The sequence below is a fragment of the Grampus griseus genome (assembly GCF_964374135.1).
Source record: "Grampus griseus genome assembly, chromosome: 1".
Classification (NCBI taxonomy): domain Eukaryota; kingdom Metazoa; phylum Chordata; class Mammalia; order Artiodactyla; family Delphinidae; genus Grampus; species Grampus griseus.
Window position 1 is genome coordinate 36,210,301 of NC_139017.1, and position 23,090 is coordinate 36,233,390.

At 42.2% G+C, this 23,090-nt stretch overlaps 1 protein-coding gene across 1 annotated transcript in view; it reads left to right on the forward strand.

Moving 5' to 3' along the window:
• The window catches only part of LOC309839306 (uncharacterized protein C1orf21), a 225,342-nt gene that overhangs the window by 98,077 nt on the left and 104,175 nt on the right, over window positions 1–23,090 (forward strand). The window contains exon 3 of the mRNA XM_082681017.1: window positions 14,520–14,614. Within this exon, the coding sequence (XP_082537143.1) occupies window positions 14,520–14,614 (95 nt within the window). The remainder of the gene's footprint in view (window positions 1–14,519; window positions 14,615–23,090) is intronic.

The following is a 23,090-nucleotide window of genomic DNA, read 5'->3' on the forward strand; positions in this document are numbered from 1 at the left end:
ATTCAAGCCAAGCTAAGTTGCATTTAAATTCCCTTCTAGCTACAGGCACCCATGCTTCACTGTGTAAATGTCACTGTTGATTTTGAGCTATAACCAAAGAAGAAATGATCAGATTATATATGAAATAGGATTTTATTTTTAATGTTGCACCCAGCATTTTGGCCTTTATTGTATCAGCTGTTCAACACAATATTTATTCATTAATCTTTTACTTCCCATTGCCTTCTTTCACTCCAGAAATGTCTCTTTATTTAAAAGTGTTTAGGTCTTGGGCTTCCCTGGTGACGCGGTGACTGAGAGTCCGCCTGCCGATGCAGGGGACACGGGTTCGTGCCCCGGTCTGGGAAGATCCCACATGCCGCGGAGCGGCTGGGCCCGTGAGCCATGGCTGCTGAGCCTGCACGTCTGGAGCCTGTGCTCCGCAACGGGAGAGACTGCAGCAGTGAGAGGCCCGCGCACCACAAAAAAAAAAAAAAAAAAAGTGTTCAGGTCTTGAGTTTTGACCACGGCTTTCCTCCTTTGTTCCTTGCCTTGTTTCCTCTAATGCAGTTGTTCAGTTGCCAAGCATTAAAATGAAAAGCAATATGCTTTTAGCTCAGATAAAACTCTGAAAATCACAGTTATTCATTCAAGAAATATTTATTGAGCAATTGCTAGAAACTGGCTTTTACTAGGGGACGTAACAGGTAAAAAGACAATGACTGCCCTCATTTTGTTCACAACCTAGGTAGTGACCCAGGCAGTAAACAGAAAGACATATAATACACTATCAGGTGGGGATGAGCACAATGAGAAAAATAACAAACGCAAGAGACAGTGATACAGTGGCTTTTTTTTTTTTTTCCTGGGCTGTGTTGGGTTTTCATTGCTGCACGTGGGCTTTCTTCAGTTGCGGTGAGCAGGGGCTACTCTTCGTTGCGGTGTGCGAGCTTCTCATTGCGTGGCTTCTCTTGTTGCGGAGCACGGGCTCTAGGCACACAGACTTCAGTAGTTGTGGCATGTGGGCTCAGTAGTTGTGGCTCACGGGCTATAGAGCGCAAGCTCAGTAGTTGTGGTGCACAGGTTTAGTTGCTCCGCGACATGTGACATCTTCTTGGACCAGGGCTCGAACCTGTGTCCCCTGCATTGGCAGGCGGATTCTTAACCACTGGGCACCAGGGAAGCCCCACGGTGGCTATTTTAGATTCATAGATCAGAGAAGGTCTGCCTGAGCAGTTGACATTGTTGAGCAGAGACCTGAAGGAAGGAGCAGGCCAGGAGAACACGCAGGAACAGTGTTTTAGGCAGAGGAACACCAGGGCCAAATCCCTGAGAGGGGGCAGCTGGTGGTTCCCAGGAAAAGTCTGAGGCCCTCAGGTGGGGAGAGTGGTGGGTGATGAACTCAGAGAGGCAGCCTGGGGTTAGACCAGGGGTCCCCACCCTCTGGGCAGCAGACCGGTACCGGGCCTCACAGCAGGAGGTGAGTGGCAGGCTAGCGAGCGAAGCTTCATCTGCCGCTCCCCCATCACTGCGCTGGCATTACCGCCTGCACCATACCCCCCTCCCCCCACCCCCCCAGTCCGTGGAAAAATTGTCTTCCACGAAAGCCATCCCTGGTGCCAAAAAGGTTGGGGACCGCTGGGTTAGACTGTGTGTTGCCCCCAAGCTCAAATGTGGGCTCTGGATTCTATTCTAAATGTAATAGAAGCCAGGAGAGGGTTTTGGGAGTGGGGGAGTAATGTATTCTGACTTTGGTTTTAATGTTATGGCTTACCCTGGCTGCTGTGTAGGGAGTAGACTGTCAGACCTGGCCAAGGCCAAGTCTACCCGTAGAGCTCCCTGAAGGAGACAAGTGAATCATTTCTAGGCCCTCCCCAGTTGAGGGGAGGTCAAAAGGATTTCAAGGCTTGAAACCCACGCCTAAGAGCGGGTGACATGGCTTGATCCACGGGAAACAGGTTCCTCAAACGGTGATGTCGGCTGTTTCTGGAAACTGACATGGTGGTGGTGTAAGAGGGGTGAGCTTGCAGTCCTTGCCCTTCTGGTCTGGCAGATACTTTGTACACCCAGACGTTGGGTGTACCTCTACCAGATCCTGCAGGAGCAGTGGGGAACCTTAGCACCCACTGGCCTTGATCAGGTTAAAAGCCTCTTTACACCATGTAAAAGAAACTTTGGAACATGTCCAGGTCATGCATTATACTTTAAGATCTTTGAACTCTCGAGATTTTACCTAACTCAGGCCTTTGGGTGCAAGCAGTATCTTAGAAAGGTAGCTGAAAGAATACGGTACAGAAGATGTGCTGAGGAACTGTGGCTGTTCTGTGTCTCTGTGTGAACTGTCCTCCCAAATTCTCCTTTGGCCTGTTTGTATAGAATGGTGTGGGCCTTTCATACTTTTCTATGTGTTGAAAATGTCTGATTTAAGTCATTCAAAGGCTTAGAAGTTACAGCAGTTATTTAATTTAATTAATTAATTTTTTTTTACTATTTCCAGCTTTATTTACATGTAATTGACATAGAAGGTATAATTGAAGGTGTACAATGTGACGATTTGATGTACATATACATTGCAAAATGATTATCACAATAAGGTTAGTTAACACTTCCATCACGTCACATAATTAATTATCTTTTGCGTGTGTGTGCACATGTTGAGAACATTTAAGATCATTTCGTTAGCAACTTTCAAGTATATAATACAGTATTATTGTCTAGAGTCACCATGCTGTACATTACATCCCCAGAACTTACTCATCTTATAACTGCAAGTTTGTACTCTTTGACCAGCATCTTCTTATATTCCCTCACCCTCTAGTTGCTGGCAACCACTATTCTACTCTCTGCTTCTATGAGTTCAACTGTTTTAGATTCCATATGTAAGTGCTATACAGTATTTGTCTTTCTCTGACTTAGTTCACTTATCGCAGTGCTCTCAAGGTCCATCCATATTGTCACAAGTGGCAGGATTCCTTCTTTCTCATGGCTGAATACTATTTTATTGGCTATATGTGCCACATTTTCTTTATCCATTACTGCATCAATGGACATTTAGGTTGTTTCTATACCTTGGCTCTTGTGAATAATGCTGCAGTGAGCATGGGAGTGCAGATATCTCTTCGAGATCCTGACACCATCTTTTTCGGATGTATACCCAGAAGCGGGATTGCTGGATCATATATATGGTAGTTCTCCTTTTAATTTTTTGAGGAACCTTCATACTGCTTTCCATAGTGACCGCATCAGTTTACAATCCCACCAACAGTGCAGGAGGGTCCCCTTTTCTCCAAATCCTTGCCAACACTTCTTATGTCTTTTTGATGATAGCCATTCTAACAGGTGTGAAATGATTCAGCAGTTCTTTTTTGCTACTGTACATCCCCGTTGAGGAAGCAAAATGGACCGTAGAGAACTTTCACTATCGTAATCTACATTTAAGTAGCTTACATATAGATGGTGGGTGAGGGTCACTGAAGACCACTTACCCATCAGCTCTGTGTCCTCAGGCTCGCACTGCAGAGCCTACCTCACAATTGCGATACTGCACAATTTGAATTTAACTGAACCACTCAAATGCCCTTATGAATCCTTCCCGAAAGATAAATAATAAAAAACAGCTGCCATCTCTTACAAACAAATTGAGCAGAATGTGTTACTAAAATAGTCTCGTGCAAACCGACCAGGGTGTGGAAGATGGTGTGTTCTTGTTTACTGTGCTGCTAGCCATTATAGTGTCCTCGAATATGCTGTTCCCCCCACTCACCCAGACACGTTATCCCTAAAGAGCTATTCTTTGTCGCTGTCAGAACACACTTTAGTCTCTAAGGGGAATCTAACTTGGCGATTCATGGCAACTGGAAGTGATCTTTTGTTCTATGTGAATGAATCTCTTGTGAGAAGAGGTAGAGACTTGGCAGGAGAGAGAGGAAGAGGGCGAGAGCCCTCCTCGCCCCTCATATGCACATGTGAACTAGCTCTCTCCTCGCCTTCTGGGGCCTTTCTTCATGAGACCCGCAGTGAACGTTGAGTCATGAATATTTTTTATAAGTAGGGAAGCTGTACTCTTTTATCACAAATTGTATTTTAGCTGTGCTTTTCCGTTTTAAAAATTCAGTGGCAGTGCTTGTAGCCTTGGGAATTACTTTAACTGAAAACAACTCTATCCAATTTCTTCCTATTCTTGCTAATGATTTTGCTGCCACTAAATTATTTCTAATGGCTGTAGCACCCAGAAGTGAGCTTCAGTCCAGAGGCATATTAAAAGAATCACCAAAGATCACTGAAAAGCAATTTAAATTTTTACTGAATAAAGAATCCCAGAGGCATCTCATTCATAAACCTACTTCACAATGTACTGAAATCTATTCCCGTGAATCTCTAGCTCTCTGCCACTCTGGTGACTTTTTGTCTGTCTTTCTTTGGACTACCTCCAAAATCTCCCCTCTCTAATCTTCTGCAAAACTTTCCACTCCAGCCCAATTCTTCTCATTAGCTCTGCTCTTTCTGGTGTAAATCCAGGCTGCTGCAGTTTCCCGCTAACCTCCTCACCCCATCGCCAGACTGCATCACAAAAGAGCACAAGCACGTCTGGCCTGCTGGTGAGGTGCCTTGGGAGAGGGGGAGGGGACTAGGATGCGTAAGCATCCGGAGTATTATCTGAGAATCTTTTCCTTAACAGAAATCCACTTAAGTCAGAACCCAGTTAAGGGAATTACATCAGATCAACATTAAAATGTCCTTCCTCCTTAACACACACACACACACACACACACACACACACACACACCATTGGCCAAATTGTTCAATGTTTTGGTTTACTCTATTGCAGCCACATTAAATGGGAAGAGTTTCTGGAATGATCATAGAATTTCCTAATCCTGACCAGCCATCCCGCAAATTCATGACCCTTGATCTTGGGCAGCAGTGAAGGATTAACTGTGAATGAATCAGCAGAAATTTATTGCCAGTCCTAGAAAAGCAACTCTCATTTCAAGCCCTCTTGACAGTGGAATGACATTGGAGTTTTATTGACTTCATGTACAAAGGAAGGCATGTGAGCCGCTCTCTTAGTATCTGTTCGTAATTGCTGTTAGTGCCTTATAGTTTACCCCTAAAAAGAAAATAACTGTTTGCATTTATTTTAGATCTTATTTTATCATAATACATTTTCTAATGCCTGACTGAAAAGGTTTATCTTTATCTTAAAGGTGACTTCCATTCGGGGAGAGGATCCATATTGTGATAACATTTTCTAATAGTTCTGTAGTGGAAATCAGCAAACAAAGAGAATTTTTGTTTTTATCAGAAATTAACTTTACTACACGTTTGTGGGAAAGTCAAGTAAGAGCCTGGGATCTGAGTCAGACTGCCTGGTTCAAGGCCTGGCCCCAGTCCCACCACTTACTGGATGGTATAGCTAGCTGGATGAGTGAACATTTCCTTAGGATGGAGACATTGACGGTTCTCTTCCTTAGAGCCCTGTGAGCATTAAATGGGCTGTTGTATAACAGCTTTTCTGAACTGGATCTGGGACATTTAAAGGGCTCTATAAGGGGGCTTCCCTGGTGGCGCAGTGGTTGGGAGTCCGCCTGCCGATGCAGGGGACACGGATTCGTGCCCCGGTCCGGGAAGATCCCACATGCCGCAGAGCGGCTGGGCCCGTGAGCCATGGCTGCTGGGCCTGTGCATCCGGAGCCTGTGCTCCGCAACGGGAGAGGCCACAACAGGGAGAGGCCTGCGTACCGCAAAAAAAAAAAAAAAAAGGGATCTATAAACGAAAGCTCTCATCCTCCTCCTCTTCCTCCACCTCCAGTGAAGGAAGACATCCTAGATTTGTTGCTTGGTCTTAATGCTAAGATCATATATCAAAATTGTAGTGTATAACAGAAGGCTTAAAAGGAAGTTATCTTTCAGAATACAAATTTTTTGTAAAGACATTGCAATATTTACTGTATACTGTAGAATAGCTTCCGTTTTCTTCCATTAGATGCAGTGGTGGTCAAATCGCCATTGTAATGAAAAGTCTCACAACCCTTACTTTGATTGGTATATTAATTCCTAACTTAAGCAGCACAGGGATGGTATCTTCCACCGACAGAAGCTCCAGACGCCTGACAAGGGAGGCTCTGATAGTTTTCCTGATGTTACCCATGAATGTTAGTTGCTTTATAACTTTTATTTATGTCACTGTGATTTGCAAATATGTCCAAATCCTTTCTGAATCCATTCATACTTCATGCCTGTACCATTTCTCAGAGTAATTATTTCCTGTGCTTTGCAGTTTAAAAAAAGAACTGGCTTCGTGGTTAGGAGCCTGGCCCTGGATTCCAACCAACCTGGGTTAGAACCAGCACTGCCACTTGACCAGCCAATCAAGAACTAATCTCTGCAACTGGAAAATGGGTTATAATACCAGCCTCATAGGGCCGACATGAGGATTAAATCAAAGCAGGGGAGAGGACAGACAGCTGGGCAGGCTTTCTCTTGAACGGTTATCAAGGATAAGAGGAACCGCACCAAGAATAGTAGAGAGGACTTAGCTGGCCTCCAGCTTTTCTGTGGTTGGTGGAAAACCAGCACTCCATAAGAGTCAGAGCGGGGCTCTTGAGAAGCTGGGTAAATGGCTGTCAGAGCCACCATGCATGCCCTCCCTCTCTGGGAGTGGCTCGCCACGCATTCTCTTTCTTGGTTAGGAATTATTACTGTATGATACAAAAATTAAACCCCCTCTCCATGGGAAAGCCTTGGTTGCATGTGCATTCCTAAAGGAGTCCAGGCTGGATTTGCCTCCGATTGCATGTCTTTTGTCAGAGCATGTCAGAAGATGCATGTTCCAGGGCCCTTAATGACTGGCCAGTAGTTCCCTGGTCCCTGAGTGAGCCTCAGATGAATGGAGGAGATGTGCTATCTGGCCTCTGAAATGATGCAATGATTCAGGAATGAGGCCTGCAGGTCCAGTCTTCATTATTAAGGGTGCTGTAATGAGGGAAGCTTTACCACCCTCTCATCCTTGCAGCTGTGGACACCTCTCAGCTTGTCCTCTTCGGAGGCGTGGACAAGACCCTAAGAATGCTAAGAGGCCATAGCAGCCGTGCACAAGCATCGCAACGCACTCCGTTCACCCAGAGAAGTCTATCCCCTGCCTCCACGGCACACGGCTGGGAAGTCACCAAGCCAGGTCCAGAAGAGAAAGGCCCTTTGAAGCCGGTGCTCTGTCCCTTGTGGTTCACTGCTGTCCCGCCAAAAGGGAAGGAGCTGGGATCAGGTTCAGTGGCAGCTTCTTTGCCCCTAGGATGGATCACACCCCATCCCAGCCACTCCTTGTTCTGCATGCTGTGATATCTCCCCATCACCAGTTGAAGGCATACCTGTCGGGGAGGCGGGAAACAGGTTCTGGCAGATGTCGTGTCTTAAGCTCCAGCCCCACCAGTGCCCCACCAGCTGACTCCAGGTGAAAACTCCACCCTCGTGAGACTCTTTGCGGCTGCTTTCTCTGGCTCTTGGCCAGTCTTCTCCGTGTGTTCTTCCTCACCTTCCTCACCTGACTGGTCCACCTCCACTGCTCCATGTAAGTTCCACCTTTGCTACACCTTCTTTCAGAGAGAGGGAGAAAACCTTGGATTACGATGGTTGGGGGTCTCTCCAGAGGAGATGGTTGAGGACAGGCCAGAGGACAGAAGCTTAGCCTGTAACGGTGGCTTCAGTCTGGGCCCTGGTTGGGGAGACCGTATCCCCTCAGAATGGAGCCTGCCTCTGGTGGGATTCACATACCAGGTCTTCCTGCACTGGCCCTGGCAGCCTCTGCTCCCTACATCGCTCGAGGCCCCCGGGAATCTGCGTGTTGGCCATACTAGACCACTTGCAGTTGTTCCTGTCTGCCACGCTCTCTCTGGTTGTTGAACTCACCGTCCCCTTGCCTAGACCTGTCCTTCCCACACACACACTAGTGTTCCTCAGCACTCCAGTGAGATAACGTCACCTCCTCCAAGACTCTCCCCATCCTTGCTTAGGGGGGCCCCTCCCTTCTGTTCTTATTACAGTCACCCCACACATCTGCTTCATGGCTGCAGACATTCTGCACTCTATTTGCTCATTTTCTTATATCTTCCCCTACTAGCTGTGAGCTCCTTGAGAACAGGATCTGCTTCCCTTCCCTAGGCATAACCCCAGGACTGAGTACTACGTTCTCTGGCATGCAGTAGGTGCTCAATGAATATTGCTGAAATGAAGAAGGAAAGAAACACAGAAAAGACAGCAGGGGATAGCCCAGCACTTGCCTCAAAGACAGAAAGCAGCTAGATCCTTCCACCACCTCATGTCTGAATGAAAATCAAGAGGCGTTTTTGCCCAGACCTTTTGGGGCCAGAAGTATGTCCATAAATTGGTATAGTTTACAGAGAGCTCATATCACAGTCAATAGGAAAAATGCTACAACTCCAATTAGAGAAAAGAGGCAAAGGATATGAAGAGATATATCACAAAGGGCACACATGAATGATCAAAACGGGGGGAAGTATTCAGTATCACTAGTAAATTTTGAAACATCAAACTAAAATAAAAATTAGATACCATTTTCACCCTTCAATTCATTGCATATTTTTAAAAAGCATAGTACCCCTTATTAGTGAGGGTGTGCTGAAATGAGTTTTACATGACTGAAGCAAGACTATATGTTTTAGCTATCTCTGATTTTCAAATATATCCAAGCATTAGGTTTCACTAGTGAATAAGGATACAGTAGACATATGAGACTTGCCCTCTTAGTGATATTAACAGTTTTCAATTATGAGATATCATAAAGGGGGATATGTACAAATATGTACAATCTTCCTAATTCCCCTAGTGGAAACCCAGTGGCCAGGGTTTAATCTTCCACAGATATGAAGTCTGAGAACATAATTTCCCTGCTTGTTATTTTTTAACAGTTTATATTTTTAGGCCATGAGCACTTCATGTATTAGACAATCGTATTTTGAAATTAGTTTTCCTTTATTAGGTTGATTTGAGACACACTCTGAGAAAAACTGAGAGCATTTTGTGTTAAATGCGCCAAAGCCTTATTTTAGAAATATTCAAAACATTTAGAACGAGCAGTTCATAGTTACCCTAGAAACTGCTTAATGGTAACTATTACATTGGAAAGGGCGAAATCACTTTCTGCAAGTGAGGGTATAGTCATTATCGTGAAGGGACTGCCTGACTCAGAGAACTGATACTGGTCTGTGAGGTCCTTCAGCTGAGTCTCTACTTTGTGCATAAGGTTTTCCAGAGTTAGTCTGTCTTGGTGGATGTGGCGGAGTGGAACAGGGTCAGCCTACTTGTGCGGTCGGTCTAGCCTGAGGAACGTGCTCCAGGTAGCAGAAGGGTTCTCAGAGCATAAGCCTCCCCCCAAGACAGTGGTTTTCCCCGGGCACTGTCTCCCCCCTCCACACCCCCTCCATTGCTTATCACAGAGCCCAGCCCATGGTAGGTTCTCAGACTCTGCTGAACCTCACGCATTCACTCTTGTGCCCTCAAGGAAGGCCGAGACTAGGAGCTGTGCCAATGGCAATAATTGAGTTACGATATAAAGGAAGATAGAGGAACATTATTTTCTTGTAACCCTGGTTTCACTCAAATAATGATCGCTTTTCTTTTTCCTGTCATAAAAGTTATTTATTGTTCTTTTAAAATTATGTTTTATTTTAATTAAAGCACTACATGCATTTAGTTAAAAAATGCTAAAGGCTTATCCTGGATGATAATATTCTCTTCTCACTTTATTTGTTAGCATAGTTAAGTCAGAATTTTCAGTTAAATTAATTTTTGATGTTTACATTATGCTTTTTGTTTTTATACCTTGATGGATTTTGTGCATTAGAGATAGTGTTCCCTGCAGAACCAGCACAGTTTTTCTAAAACAGCAACCAACATTTTATTGAGCATTTATTATGGGCTAGGCACTGTTTTAAGTGTATTCATATATTAATTCATGTGACTCTATGTGTGAGATTAGGTACTATAAATATTCCCATTTTACAAATGAAGAAACCAAGGCACAGAAAGCATGAGTAAGTTGCCCAAGGCCATATGGCTAGTCATTCAAGCTCTAGAGGCTAAGCTCTTAGCCACCGTGAATACTCACCTCTTGAAAAATACCTCACCAAGTAAAGAAATAAAGATCCTAGGCAAGAATTTGAAGTCGTACCAGGATTTGGGGACTTGAATTTAGTTAGCATGGGGGACAGGATGTTCGGTGGGAGAAACCCAAGGGAAGTGAGTTTACACTAAAATGCAGAATAGTTTAGTCTTTTAATTGGTTTGTTTATTTATTTTTTTTGCGGTACACGGGCCTCTCACTGTTGTGGCCTCTCCCGTTGAGGAGCACAGGCTCCAGACGCGCAGGCCCAGCGGCCATGGCTCACGGGCCCAGCCGCTCCGCGGCATGTGGGATCTTCCCAGACCGGGGCTCGCACCCGTGTCCCCTGCATCGGCAGGCGGACTCTTAACCACTGCGCCACCAGGGAAGCCCTGGTTTGTTTATTTTTATAAATACTTCTTTTACCTCTTGTTCCAAGTCCTCATATTTTCCTGAGCATATAATAATAATAAGTCTACTAGAGAATCTTCACGCAAAATTTGGATGATGAAGCAATCCAGTGAAGATGCCCAGATGTTGGATTGTTTTGGTATGAGGACATTAGCGCAGAGTTTTTGAAATCGGAACAGTCCTGGGAAAGATTCATTCTGGTACATATGTCATTGATCAGAAGAAGACTTGAGTGTGAAAGTATCAATAGATACGAATTTCACCGTTCTAGGAAGGAACTGTAAGATCCCTTCCTACGGGCTTCCCTGGTGGCACAGTGGTTGGGAGTCCGCCTGCTGATGCAGGGGACGCGTGTTCGTGCCCTGGTCCGAGAAGATCCCACATGCCGCGGAGCGGCTGGGCCCGTGAGCCATGGCCGCTGGGCCTGCGCGTCCGGAACCTGTGCTCCGCGACGGAAGAGGCCGCAGCGGTGAGACGCCCGCGTACCGCAAAAAAAAAAAAATCCCTTCCTACCTCAAAGAGTAGCATTTCTAGAACTCTTGCCTGTCTTCCTCCTTCCCCATCTAATATGTACTTTTATGAGAATTGTTAACCTTTTAATAGTTATGGCATTATGAACTCACTCCGGCACTCATCTTCTAATTCACTCATTTTGAAGTCAGTTCCGTTGTTTATGAATGTAACCTTGTAGCAGATCTTCCATCTGCAAAACTTGGGAGGACAGGATAGGGGCCAGTGAGTTGTTGACAATGGAAGAATTGACAGGATCCTGAAAATGGGGATGATTCCATAACATCTGAAGCAAGTCCAACCAACTGATCACCTTCTAGTTCTAAAAACCTAATTTTATATATGTATATATGAGGCACTTTACGTCAAACGTGAGGCGCAGAGATTTGGTGGGCAACAGTGCGTCTTTAGCATGATAGAGCTGCCACAGAAAGTGTAGCCCTTTCTGATGGAATCTGAGGAATAAAATGCTAAAAATATCACCACAGCAGTGCTTTTACCCCAGATCTATTTTGACTGGCACAGCCTGCAACTGTTTACATAGGGAGAAAGGGGAGCAGGTTCGAAACCGGGTGTTAGCCTACAGCTCCTGACGTGCATTTTAAGAAGCCACCTGACAAGATCAACAGGAAGAAAAGAAAAATTGTGAACAGGTGTGAGGGAGCCAGAGGAAGACAGTCTGCTCGTGGCTCCTCTTAATTAAGTTGGCAGGTTGTTCTGTTGCCGGGCGGGGCTCTCTGGCTTGTAACAGTGGCTCTGCTACTTGCAGTTGCCTCCAGTGTGTGATCTGATGAAGGGGCTAAAGTCCCACACGGATTCCCCTGTGCCCTCACCAAAAGGAAAAATGGATTTCCGTAGTGGTTGTGTCACTGCCATAACCCGAAATGCTCCATTGGTCCACACAGAGTGCCGTTCCTGACGGCTGCATCGCCATGGAAATGTGTGACACGTTGGTTGGCGAGTTGTCTGTTCCCAGATGGGCATCTTCATCCCCAGCACCAGCCTTTGAGAGACTTGACAGACCGTTTTTAAGTATTTGCTTTATACAAATTGTGGTTTATCTAAGGGTCTTGCTGGCTTTTTTGTTTCATACCACGATGGATTCTGTGCAGTGTGTTATGTAAGTAATAATGATAGGTCTGGCTTTGCAGTCGTGGCTGTTTGTTTTTCTTTTTTATCCAGTTATAGCGTGTTCCACAAAGACAGCATTGGCTAGCCAGGCGTGTTTGTTAATGACACGCTAAAACCTATCCTCTTTCTAAATTGGTGATATTATAAAAAGTCTGTATGTGGGATAACACTGCTTTGAAAGACATGTGGCCAGCAGCTTTTCTTCATTGAAGAAAAGTATTAGAAAAATATTAATAGTTTGTCTACTATTGATACTTTGAATTCAGCTGTGTTTCCTGTAGGGATAAAAAGAGAATGAAGATTGAATATCACTCAGCTGTTTAGAGAGTGTCTACTGTGGGCTGTGGCTTAGGGGTGGGAGAGGACAGCGGGCAAGGCAAGGGTGGGTCTCCTCTAGACGAAACCTTTTGCTGTGCTGCAGGCAAAGGACCGTCTTTTGGAAGGCTCTTTCAGAAGGTTCTGCTTAGGTCCTAAAATGTTATGCGTTCGCCATCTCATCATGTGAGGTTTTGTGTCCTCTAGACAAAATGATAGAGTCCACTGGAATTGTGTTTAAAACAAATAATGTATGTATGTGTGTTTATATTTAAATAACTAGAGACTCACTGTAAGTAATTAAGATCACAATTTAGATCAGTTAAATGTTAGTAATTATCCCAGTGAACCATCATTTATAAATATTAATGTTCCAAACTGAAGTTAGGGAGACCCATCTTTAGCTATTATTTTTTTCCTTTATTTTTTGTCTCTGTTTAATTGTATGGGAGGCATAATTAGGCAGTATCTTTTCTTTTTCAATTAACAAGTGCTTTTCCAACTTCTGAGTAAATAATCCTTAATTAAATGTGCCAAATTTATTAATTTTCTCTTATTTTTTCCTCTTCTGAGTACCAAATTGGAATGTGAAATTCTGTATTTTGTAATTGTGGATCAGAACCCATTGATTAACTTAATACATTTAGGACGTGGTATTCCTAAAGGACTCATTACTGTAACCTCATACCAGTCTTTCTAATTTCTTTAGAAAGAAGCAGAATCAATAACTACCTTGAATTGTCAGATGGAAAAAACAATTGGCTCAGCTGTGAACATGGAGTCTTTATTCAGATATATGCAAATGTATTACTTTCATAAGGATGATAATTTTGAGAAACATTGGAACAGCATAATTACTTGAAGAAATATTAACTGTAACAAACATCTTTGGGGGTAGCGTGTTAAGGGATGGTATGAGGAAGCCTGAAACTATACAGGAAATGGTATTATAAATAGTAAGGCAAGAAATTATATAAGCATATAGTCATTGTAGCAAATTAACCACAGGCAATAAGAAAATATATTGCAACTTCCTAGTGATAGACATCTGTCTATTAGGTAGCCTTTTATAGACATTATTCCATGTCATATGCTAGGCAATCATCAGTTTGTTGGTTGATGAAATTTTCTAATTCCATAATGTCTGGGATTTTTCCTACACACTGGACTAAAGGTGACTCAAAGTCACACCTGTTTTTGACCTTAGTGTGCCCAAGTCATTTCCTATTGACAGAAATCTGGTGAAAATGTCATCATTGGCATCACCAAACCTCTACCCTGGAGAGGAACTTTAATTGCAAGTTTTCCCAAGTTTGTTCTATGATGTGTTTTGATATTGGAGTTTGTTGTACTCTCTCTCTGGCTGTTGCAAAGTCCAGGTCCCGTCCATGGTCCACTATACTGTCCCGCCTTGAGTGATAGATATACCTACCAGTTAGAGCCGTGTGATATTATGGCTCTTCATGTGTGTGACTTTACAGAGAGATTAAAGTCTGTATGAATCCTATGAAATCGTTGCAGACTGTTCCACATTTAATATGGGGATCACCAACAGGAAAATTTCAGTTTCCAATTGTTTATATCTATTTGTTGATCAGTTAAGCTCTTCAGTCTTACTTTGTTTTTCCAAAAGAAAGAAATTCAGGTGTGAACATACTGCATAACGTTGCTGCCACAGGCATTTTGAACGAATATTCTCAAGGAGAAAAATCTCCTTAAACCATTATGCGATATGCCCTAATGCGTATAAATTCCGAATAGGCTTTAGATATGGAATAACCTCCGTTTCTGCTGCCACCATCTGCTCTCTGTGAAAGGACCAGGCAGTGCCACTTTCATTAGCTGCCTTCGTGGTGCTGAGCTTTGCCCAGTAGACAGAGGAGAGCGCCTCATAAAAAGAGGCTGGTGAAGCTTCTTCCAGATGGTTTCAAATGAACCACATAGAAAGGCCGCAGGGAAAGGGCTCTAACAAATTATGCTGTTGGACTTTTCTTACTGACACTTTTCTCCCATTGTGAAAAAAGTTATAAAATGTCTTTTCTTTTTTGGCACTCAGATGAGTATAGGATCAAACCGGTGGAAGAGGTCAAATACATGAAAAATGGGGCAGAAGAGGAGCAAAAAATAGCAGCCAGGAACCAAGAAAACTTGGTAAGCATTGAATTTCTCGTGTAACAATGAATTTTGGTGACAGCATTATAATAAAATCCTCACTGCATGTTTAAACTGCAGCTTACACACTGGCATGAGATTTCTTGAAAATGCCGTTGCTATTTATAGCTTGCCTGGAAGCTGTACCAGTACTCCTGTATCCTGTTTGTTTCTGAACAAGCCCTTCTTTAGTCTTCATAGAGAATGTTTCAGGGGAAATGTAGCAAAATTATTAGCATTTCAGAATGGTTAAATTTAAAGGAAAAAGCATAAAGTAGGAATGAGTTTTATGGGGGTGGGGGCATTACCTTTTTTCTTTTTCTCTGCATCCTTTAACTCGTGTCCAGATCACAGTGAATGGCTAAGTTTCATTATTCTCGTAGTGTTGTTAAGGAAGTTGCCTTTCAAAGGAAAATAAGGTACTTTGAAGGCAGGTCTTTATCAAATTTGTACTTCACATTCGCGCTGTTAAGGTATTGTGGGTTTTGAGTTAACGTGAGAATTCTAATGATCTGAAACAGATAATTAGGAACCTCTTTCTCTAATACAAATCAATATACATGTTCCACCTTAATATTCCAACTCTTAAACAAACAGTAAGTTATCATATTAGCTGATTTCTTAAGAGATTACAGATTGTTAAGAATATGCATTTATTCAGTTATGTTGGAGCAGAATTGTTTGTCTCTTTTGCTTTGGGATTAATTGCTTGCTATTTTTTTCATGTTTGAGTGAATGTATTTTTAAGAAGTTTGCAATGTCATAAAATATTTTCACTTGACTTAAACTCCTTTTTCCGTTATGTGCTTTGTTTTTCTGATTTCTGCTACAGCAGAGGGAGTCAGCAGAATATTCACCAGCGCTCATGAGTATTTAAGGCTGTCATTTTTCCATGATACACTAATGAACATAACAGTCTCACTCTTTTTCCTCTATTCTTTTCTGAACATATGATCTACAACTTGAAAAACTCAAGTATCAACAACTGAGTATTTTAGATCATTTTAAAGGAGTGAAAAATACTCTGATAAAATTTTGCTTTATAAATGGGATTTGGATTTTAAGGTATCCCTTAAGTCACAGAGGTTCATCATACCTGTGGTATATTTTAACATCAATACTTAAATCCAGAAAAGGTAGCTATGACTAAATAGTGAAGTTAATATTATCAGACTTTTTACATGAATTTTTTTTTTTGCTTTGAATAGATAAATAGAAGATCTGAGTAGTTGAAACATCAGTAGTCAGTTTTCTACTGTATTTTATTGAACAGAGTTTGTCCTTGCTTGATATAATTTCATCTTAAGTTATGAATCTCATCTTTAGTAATAGTATTTCCATTGGAGGCTAAAGAGACTTTGGTGACCAGTCCGCTGGTGGCTCTTTCTTAGATGTAACTACTAGTGTCCATCTCTACTTCACATGCTTGTATCTCTGAAATCCTAAGGAAGGCAATGACTTTTATCTTACAGCTTGTGAGTTTTTCCTCAGTGTTGCTCTCATCGTATTTAGGGCCAGTACAGCGTTTTTCCTTCTCTCTCAGATTCACAGTCTATCAGTTCCTTGGTGCTAGTGTATTCTTTTTCAGCACTGTGGTCAGAATTGGTGCTACTGTTTCCATGCAGACTGAATGGAGATTCAAAAAGAGAGAAATTCTGGCCTATTTACTCATGGATTATCTATGTCAACCCTACACCCCTTTACTCTGCCAGCAAATCAGAGTCCAGGCCACCAAGAGGAGTTTTCAAGTATATGAAGACTTACAGGGAGAATGAGGACTAAATGGTTATTTTTGGTTCTGAAATTTCTAGACTGCGTTCCAAAATTAAATGATTTTCAGTTGTTTGGAAGTATGTTACCTTTGTCACCTCCATTTGGGGGGATGCATAATCAAGTACTGACCATGCATACCATTTGAGAAAACAACCTCCTAAATTTGAAGCTTACATTGGAAGGTGGATGAGATAGACTTAACAATTCTTTATTTTTACGTCCATTAAAATAATCTGAGAGTCAAGATGTTCTTATGTTTCAAAGAATGATTTTAAGATGTGGCTTGAAGTACTTTTTAAAAGATGTTTTTTTTACGCAAACTGTTGAAATTAAGAGGGTTGGCAAACATAACCAAGGCATATGGCATGATGGTGACAACCATGGGTTTTTGGAGGCAGAAACTGCCTGGATTCAGATCTCAGCTCTGCCACTTACTCATTGCAGGATCAAGTTACTTCACTTCTCTAAACCTCCTGCCCATCCACTGGGGAAAAAGACAGTGCATCATGGTGCTCTTGGGAGGATTACACGAGGTGATTGTTGTAAAACTTTGAGTGCAGTGCGTGGTACGTGATAAGCACCTAATAAGAGTTAGGCATTATCACATAAAACGAAAGGAAAGAATAATGAACATTGGAGTCAGTGTTCCTTTTCTTCTTCTTTTACGGTAATTGGTGAGAGAGATTTAAGTGAATGTTTTAGGTTAATGCCAGTGTTACATCTGTTTTGAAAAATCTTGCTCTGGAACCATGAAATTACTTAAACAAGTATGTTTTGAGTACCTGTTATGCACAAGGCCCTTACCTGGGTTGAGAGACACTGTGTACTTAAAGTCACTGTCCTTAAGGAGCTTACAGTAAAGTTGAGGGAACTGTTCAGGTCAACCAGTAGCTTACTGGGTGCCTCTGTGTACAAGGCTCTGTCCCAAACTCTGCAGATAAACACAGAAATAAGGAAACCACTGACTCTTACCACAAGGCGCTTGTATTGCAGTAAACAAAGTATGTACCAAATGACTATAAATAAAGCAAGGTTAGATAAATAAAACAAGATTGATTCCAAGAAGACAACACAAAGAGCTGCCGATATCAAAGAAGGCAGATATCTTGTCTGTTGTGGCATCGGGACCTACTGGATGAAAGAGCTGGTGTTTACAATGGGCCTCAAAGGATGGAATGAGGGAGAGTGCCCCAGGCTGAAGTAACAGAGATGGAAAACCTAACACGTATTTAATAAAAAGCACATGGTCCTGTTTGATTGGGGAGCGGGAGGGGTCAGGAGAAGGCATCAGTAGGAGAGCAGCGGGAAATTAGAGGCAAAACGTAGATGGGGTCATACACAGAGCTTTGATGTCCAGCTGAGAGGTCCAAAATCAATTCAGTGGATTAATGGGAGCCTTTGAAGTTTTTAAGCTAGGGGTTGTCAGAATGAGATTATGATTCAGGAAAGTTTATGTGGAATCAGCAGGTGTACTATGGAGTAGGATGGGGAGCCTGGGTGGGAGGTCATTCATAATAGTTTTTGCAAGAGATAGTGAACCTGAACCAAGGTAGTGGCAGGGAGAATAGAAAAGGTTTAGCAAGATTGCAATAGAAGCAACAAGACTTGACAGCTTATTATAGGTATTAAAGGAAGACAGAGGACTCAGGAGATAATGGTAATAACAAGACTGTGACACCTGGAAAGATGACCGGTAGTGGTGAGAATAAATAATGACCTCAGTGAAAAGGTAAAATCACTAAGAAGGCTCTGTTTGATGAGAATACAAAGTGTTCATTCATTCATTATTCATTACTCATTCTTGCCCACCCTTAAAAGATCAAATGTGGTCCACAAGAGAGGAAGTGAAGCGTCCATCACACGACAGTGTAGGAACTGCAGTAACAGAACCCCTGTACTGTCAGGGCCTTGGGCTCTGTGCTCTGGGGGATGCAGAGGAGCATAATGTAAATCTCATCACCCTAGTGGGCTCACTTTCCGGTAGCAGATAGAAGGCATGTGACCTAAATGACCCCAACTCAAGGTACATTGCGAATGCAGAGGTTGGTTTTGAGCAAGCAAAGCTTTAGGAACTTGCGGACTATCCATGCGAAGGAGTCTAGCAAAGTCCACATCTATGAGTGTGTGGCGCTTGTTACCTGGTACATGCTAGGTGTTCGGTATATTTTTGTTTGCTTGAATGTGGATGGAGGAATGTATGAATAAGAGAAGTTGGACCTCGAGGTCCAACTATTATTTTGTACCTGGTAGTTGCTCAATAGTATTGAGATGTCCAGTCACTTGGGACATCTAAATTCTATTGACCACAGTTTCTGTGGGTGGAAGAGGTTGTGCTGGTTTTCTGTGGCTGTTGATGAGTCATTTATATGTCAACCATTTATGTACTCAGTACAAACATGTGCATTCATCCAATTTTTACCACTGTTGGACATCCATGTATTTCACTTTACTTCTCTCAGACTTTAATTCCTTCTTCAGGAAAGTAGTATAAAGTAGTAGCATTGGCTTTGGAGATTATATATAAATATATATCAATATGGATCCCGGGTTATTTCTAGCTTTATAATTTTCGTCAAATATCTGAAACTTCTGAACTTCAAGTTCCTCATCTGGAATCTGGGAATTATAAAATTATTGAAGTATTAGAAGAAAATATAGGAGAATATGTTTAGAATCTTAGCAAAGCAGGGGAGGCTTTCTTAAGACATAGAAAGCAAAAGCTATGAAGAAAGAAAAATAGTGGGACTTCCCTGGTGGCGCAGTGGTTAAGAATCCACCTGCCAATGCAGGGGACATGGGTTCGAGCCCTGGTCCAGGAAGATCCCACATGCCGCAGAGCAGCTAAGCCCATGCGCCAGAACTTCTGAGCCTGCGCTCTAGAGCCCACGAGCCACAACTCCTGAGCCCATGTGCCACTACTACTGAAGCCCACGCCCTAGAGCCCGTGCTCCACAACAAGAGAAGCCACTGCAATGAGAAACCCACGCATCGCAACGAAGAGTTGTCTCCACTCACCGCAACTAGAGAAAGCCCACACTCAGCAACGAAGACCCAATGCAGGCAAAAATAAATAAATAAATATATTTAAAAAAGAAAGAAAAATAGTTTATTTCGTTAGATCAAAATTAAGTACTTCTGCAAGACAGAATAACTACAGAAAAGTAGTTAATAGATAGGCAACATCCTGGGAGAAAATATTTATGACATAAAAGACAAAGGATTAGTACTGGGATTTCTAAAGAACACTTGTAAATAATTAAGAAAAGGCTAATCCACTAGAAAAATAGGTAAATGAAATGAACAGATGGTTCACAGTAGAGGATATTGGGTAATAAGCATATGAAAAGATGTTCCACATCACTAGTACAGTGGCTACTCTCTTACCCAACCTGCTGCGTTAGAAGACTCTCCCAAACCCCTCTGAAAGAGGCTGACTTCAGTCTAGGGTGGGCTCACAGAATGGCTGGTGGGCTACTCTCTAGAATACCTCTGTGCTTTTGCTCTCTCAGTTAAATGTGTGTTTTCCAAGCGCCAGTGCGATGGTTTCCAAACCTGCTTATACTGGATGAATGTCATTGTAATTATGTAATTTAGTTAGGTAATATATAAACCAATGAAACACAAGTGTGGAAAGAGCTGTTTTTGTGAAAATTAAATTAAATGCTTGGAAAATCTTGATGAAGCCAATTACTAAAAACTTACGGTTAAATTAGATTAAATTCTGCACTCAGATTATTTCACAAGGCTTTTACGTTCTCACTTCACTTAAGAAACCAAACCAGGGAATCTTAGATGTACATTATAAGGATGTGGTTAATGCAGAAAGTATATGTAGAGCCCCAGTCAGTGATCCCTTACTTGAGAAGCCTTGTTCCTGTGTCAAAAGATGGGAGGGGGAATGCACATCTATGTATTTTAAAATAAATAATACGCTTAATGTATATATACATTTTTTTATGTTGCCCTACTTTAACTCACTTTATCATTTAATTACCAGTCCAGATGGTGTTGCCTAACACAACGTTTATTGTAATCAGGGAAATGCATATTAAAACATGATTCCTTAGCTTGGCAAAAATTTGAAGATTGATAATATCAGATTTTGGCATGGTAATAGGAAAATATGTATTTACATACTAGTGGTACATATCTTGGAGGACAATTTGGCAGTATCTATTAAAATTTAAACATGCACTCAGCATCACCCAGCACTTCCATATCTTGATATCCACCCAAGCAGCTGCCCTTGTGAATGAGAAAGCTTGCACAAGGCTTTCACTACAGCATTGTTTCTATAAGTGAAAAATCAAAAATAACCTTCATGCTTGTCACTAGGAGAATGCTACAGCTGTAGTACACTAGACAGCAATTAAAAAGAATGAGTTAGAATTGATGAACTGTCAGGGAGAAATGCAAATTGTAGATTGGATATGTATAGTATGATACCATTTAAGGTTTTTTAATGAAACAAAACAGCAACACCCTACATGTGCTATGAGTACTCATAAATGTACAGGGATCCATAGAAAAGCCTGGATGGATGTGTCCCTAACTACTAAGAGTGGGCACCTGGGGCTTCCCTGGTGGCGCAGTGGTTGGGAGTCCGCCTGCCGATGCAGGGGACGTGGGTTCGTGCCCGGGTCCGGGAGGATCCGGCATGCCGCAGAGCGGCTGGTCGCGTGGGCCGTGGCCGCTGGGCCTGCGCGTCTGGGGCCTGTGCTCCGCGGCGGGAGAGGCCGCAGCAGTGAGAGGCCCGCGTACCGCAAAAAAAAAAAAAAAAAGAGTGGACACCTGAGTTAATGGGGGACATAAGTGTGCCATGCCTCAGTTTCCTCCTCTGCAAAATGGGGATAATAATTGAACCCACTGTAGCAGGAATTTGTGAAAATTAAAAAGATATTCCTGTAAACTCCTAGCACGGTTTCTGGCATAGAAAATGCAGATAGATGTTGGCTGTTGTCAACAGTGGAGTTAGATTGGGTGTGGTGGTTAGGGGATTTTTAATCCTTATAAAAATATTTTAAAATTTTAATTTTTTAAGGAAAATATGAGTATATTATTTGTGTGATTTAAAATTTATTTTTAAAGGGGATAATAATAAAAAAACTCCAGTAACTACTTGCATACCTGGGGATCTGTAATGTAAGTAGGATTGTCATTTTCTCATTATCTTAAATACCCTCAGGTTTTCACCATTCTCTGATATCTGATTAACAGCAGGCAAGCTCAAGGAGCTCAAGGAAGCTCAAGGATCATCCAGCTTCATTTTATGTAGGTTAATAGTTCTGCATATAAGTAATTTAAGGGTAAATTACTCCAGTCTTGGCACTATTCAGTCCCCTTCCCTCTCCAAAGACGAATAAAAGACATAGTTTTGAAGTGCTCCCTCTCACTACACGCTAAGACATTGTCATTTTTTCCTTGATTAACATTTGTCATTCTTAAGCTGTCCTCCCTTAGGAGTTAATGAATCATTTGATGCTGGTTTTTTGTTTTGGGGGGGTTTGGGGTTTGAGTTTGGGGTTTTGTATGTATTTCCTAGATTTACACGTATTATAATAGTTTTTGACTCACTATTTCCAGATATCTTTGTATAAATGAGAAGGCACTTTTCTGTCAAATGAGACGTATCATGGTTGGGTGAGCTTTTGATTTTAGTATTATCCAGAGAGTTGAAGACTGAGTTGAAACATGCTTGTCTAACTCACCAATTCCTGAGGACAATCAAGTGACAAGATAAGAAATAGAGCATTCTAATGGGCTTTAGTGGAAAAGGAGAATGAATCAAGCTCTAGGTACACCCTCTTCCCGCCTGTTGAGTTTGTGAGAGCTCCTATACCTATCTCCGGTACATTACATTTCCAGTAAATGTCAGGACATCCAGTTGCAGAAATGAAGACTTAGAGATTAGGAGACATCTTTGATAAGAGGAAAATTTCCAGCAACCTACCAGAGCTCTCTTTGGAGTAGTGGCATTCAGCTGGTGAAAACTGGGAAGTGGCTCTGACCCACGGAATGTGCTGTGGTTGAAGCAGTCCCCTGGAGGGGGGCTAATGTTCTCCAAAGCATTGGAGTGATTGACAGCCTGAAACAAACCAGAGAACAGTCTGCAATTTCACTCATTACCTGTAGGTCAGTAGGAAAGCTAAGTGCTCAAGACTACAGTCACCATATCACTCTTTCTAGAATATGCCGGTGAGGAACAAGTCATATGAATGAACATTGTAAACTTTGACTCAATAATGTTTATTATGCTAAGATATATAATTCCCGTCCAGGTATTCTCTAATGAGGAACCCTCTTAAGGGTCAATTTAAACTCTTTTTAACAGATACGACCGTGTTTACTTATCCTATGACTCTGCAGAGCAACTAATATAATAGCAAACTGACTTTTTGGTTTAAAGGTTGTTCTTGGTGATCTTAGGAGTGACTGTTTATCTTTGAGTGCTCGTCTCACATGGAAGGTCAAGTAATTATTTTTGGAAACCAGATAATGCAAAAGACCATGACTTTGAATCGTCCCAGTTTCCCAAGTCATTTATACATTCCTAGCACTCTTGAGAATAAGGTAAAATAAACTGACAGGGGTAAAGCTGATATTACAGACAAAGGATCAAGCTCTACAAAGCACCTCCTTTCCCCTCCCCTCCCTCCTTCAAGGTGCAGGTTGGATTTGAGCTCAGGCTGGGGCTGGAATGAAT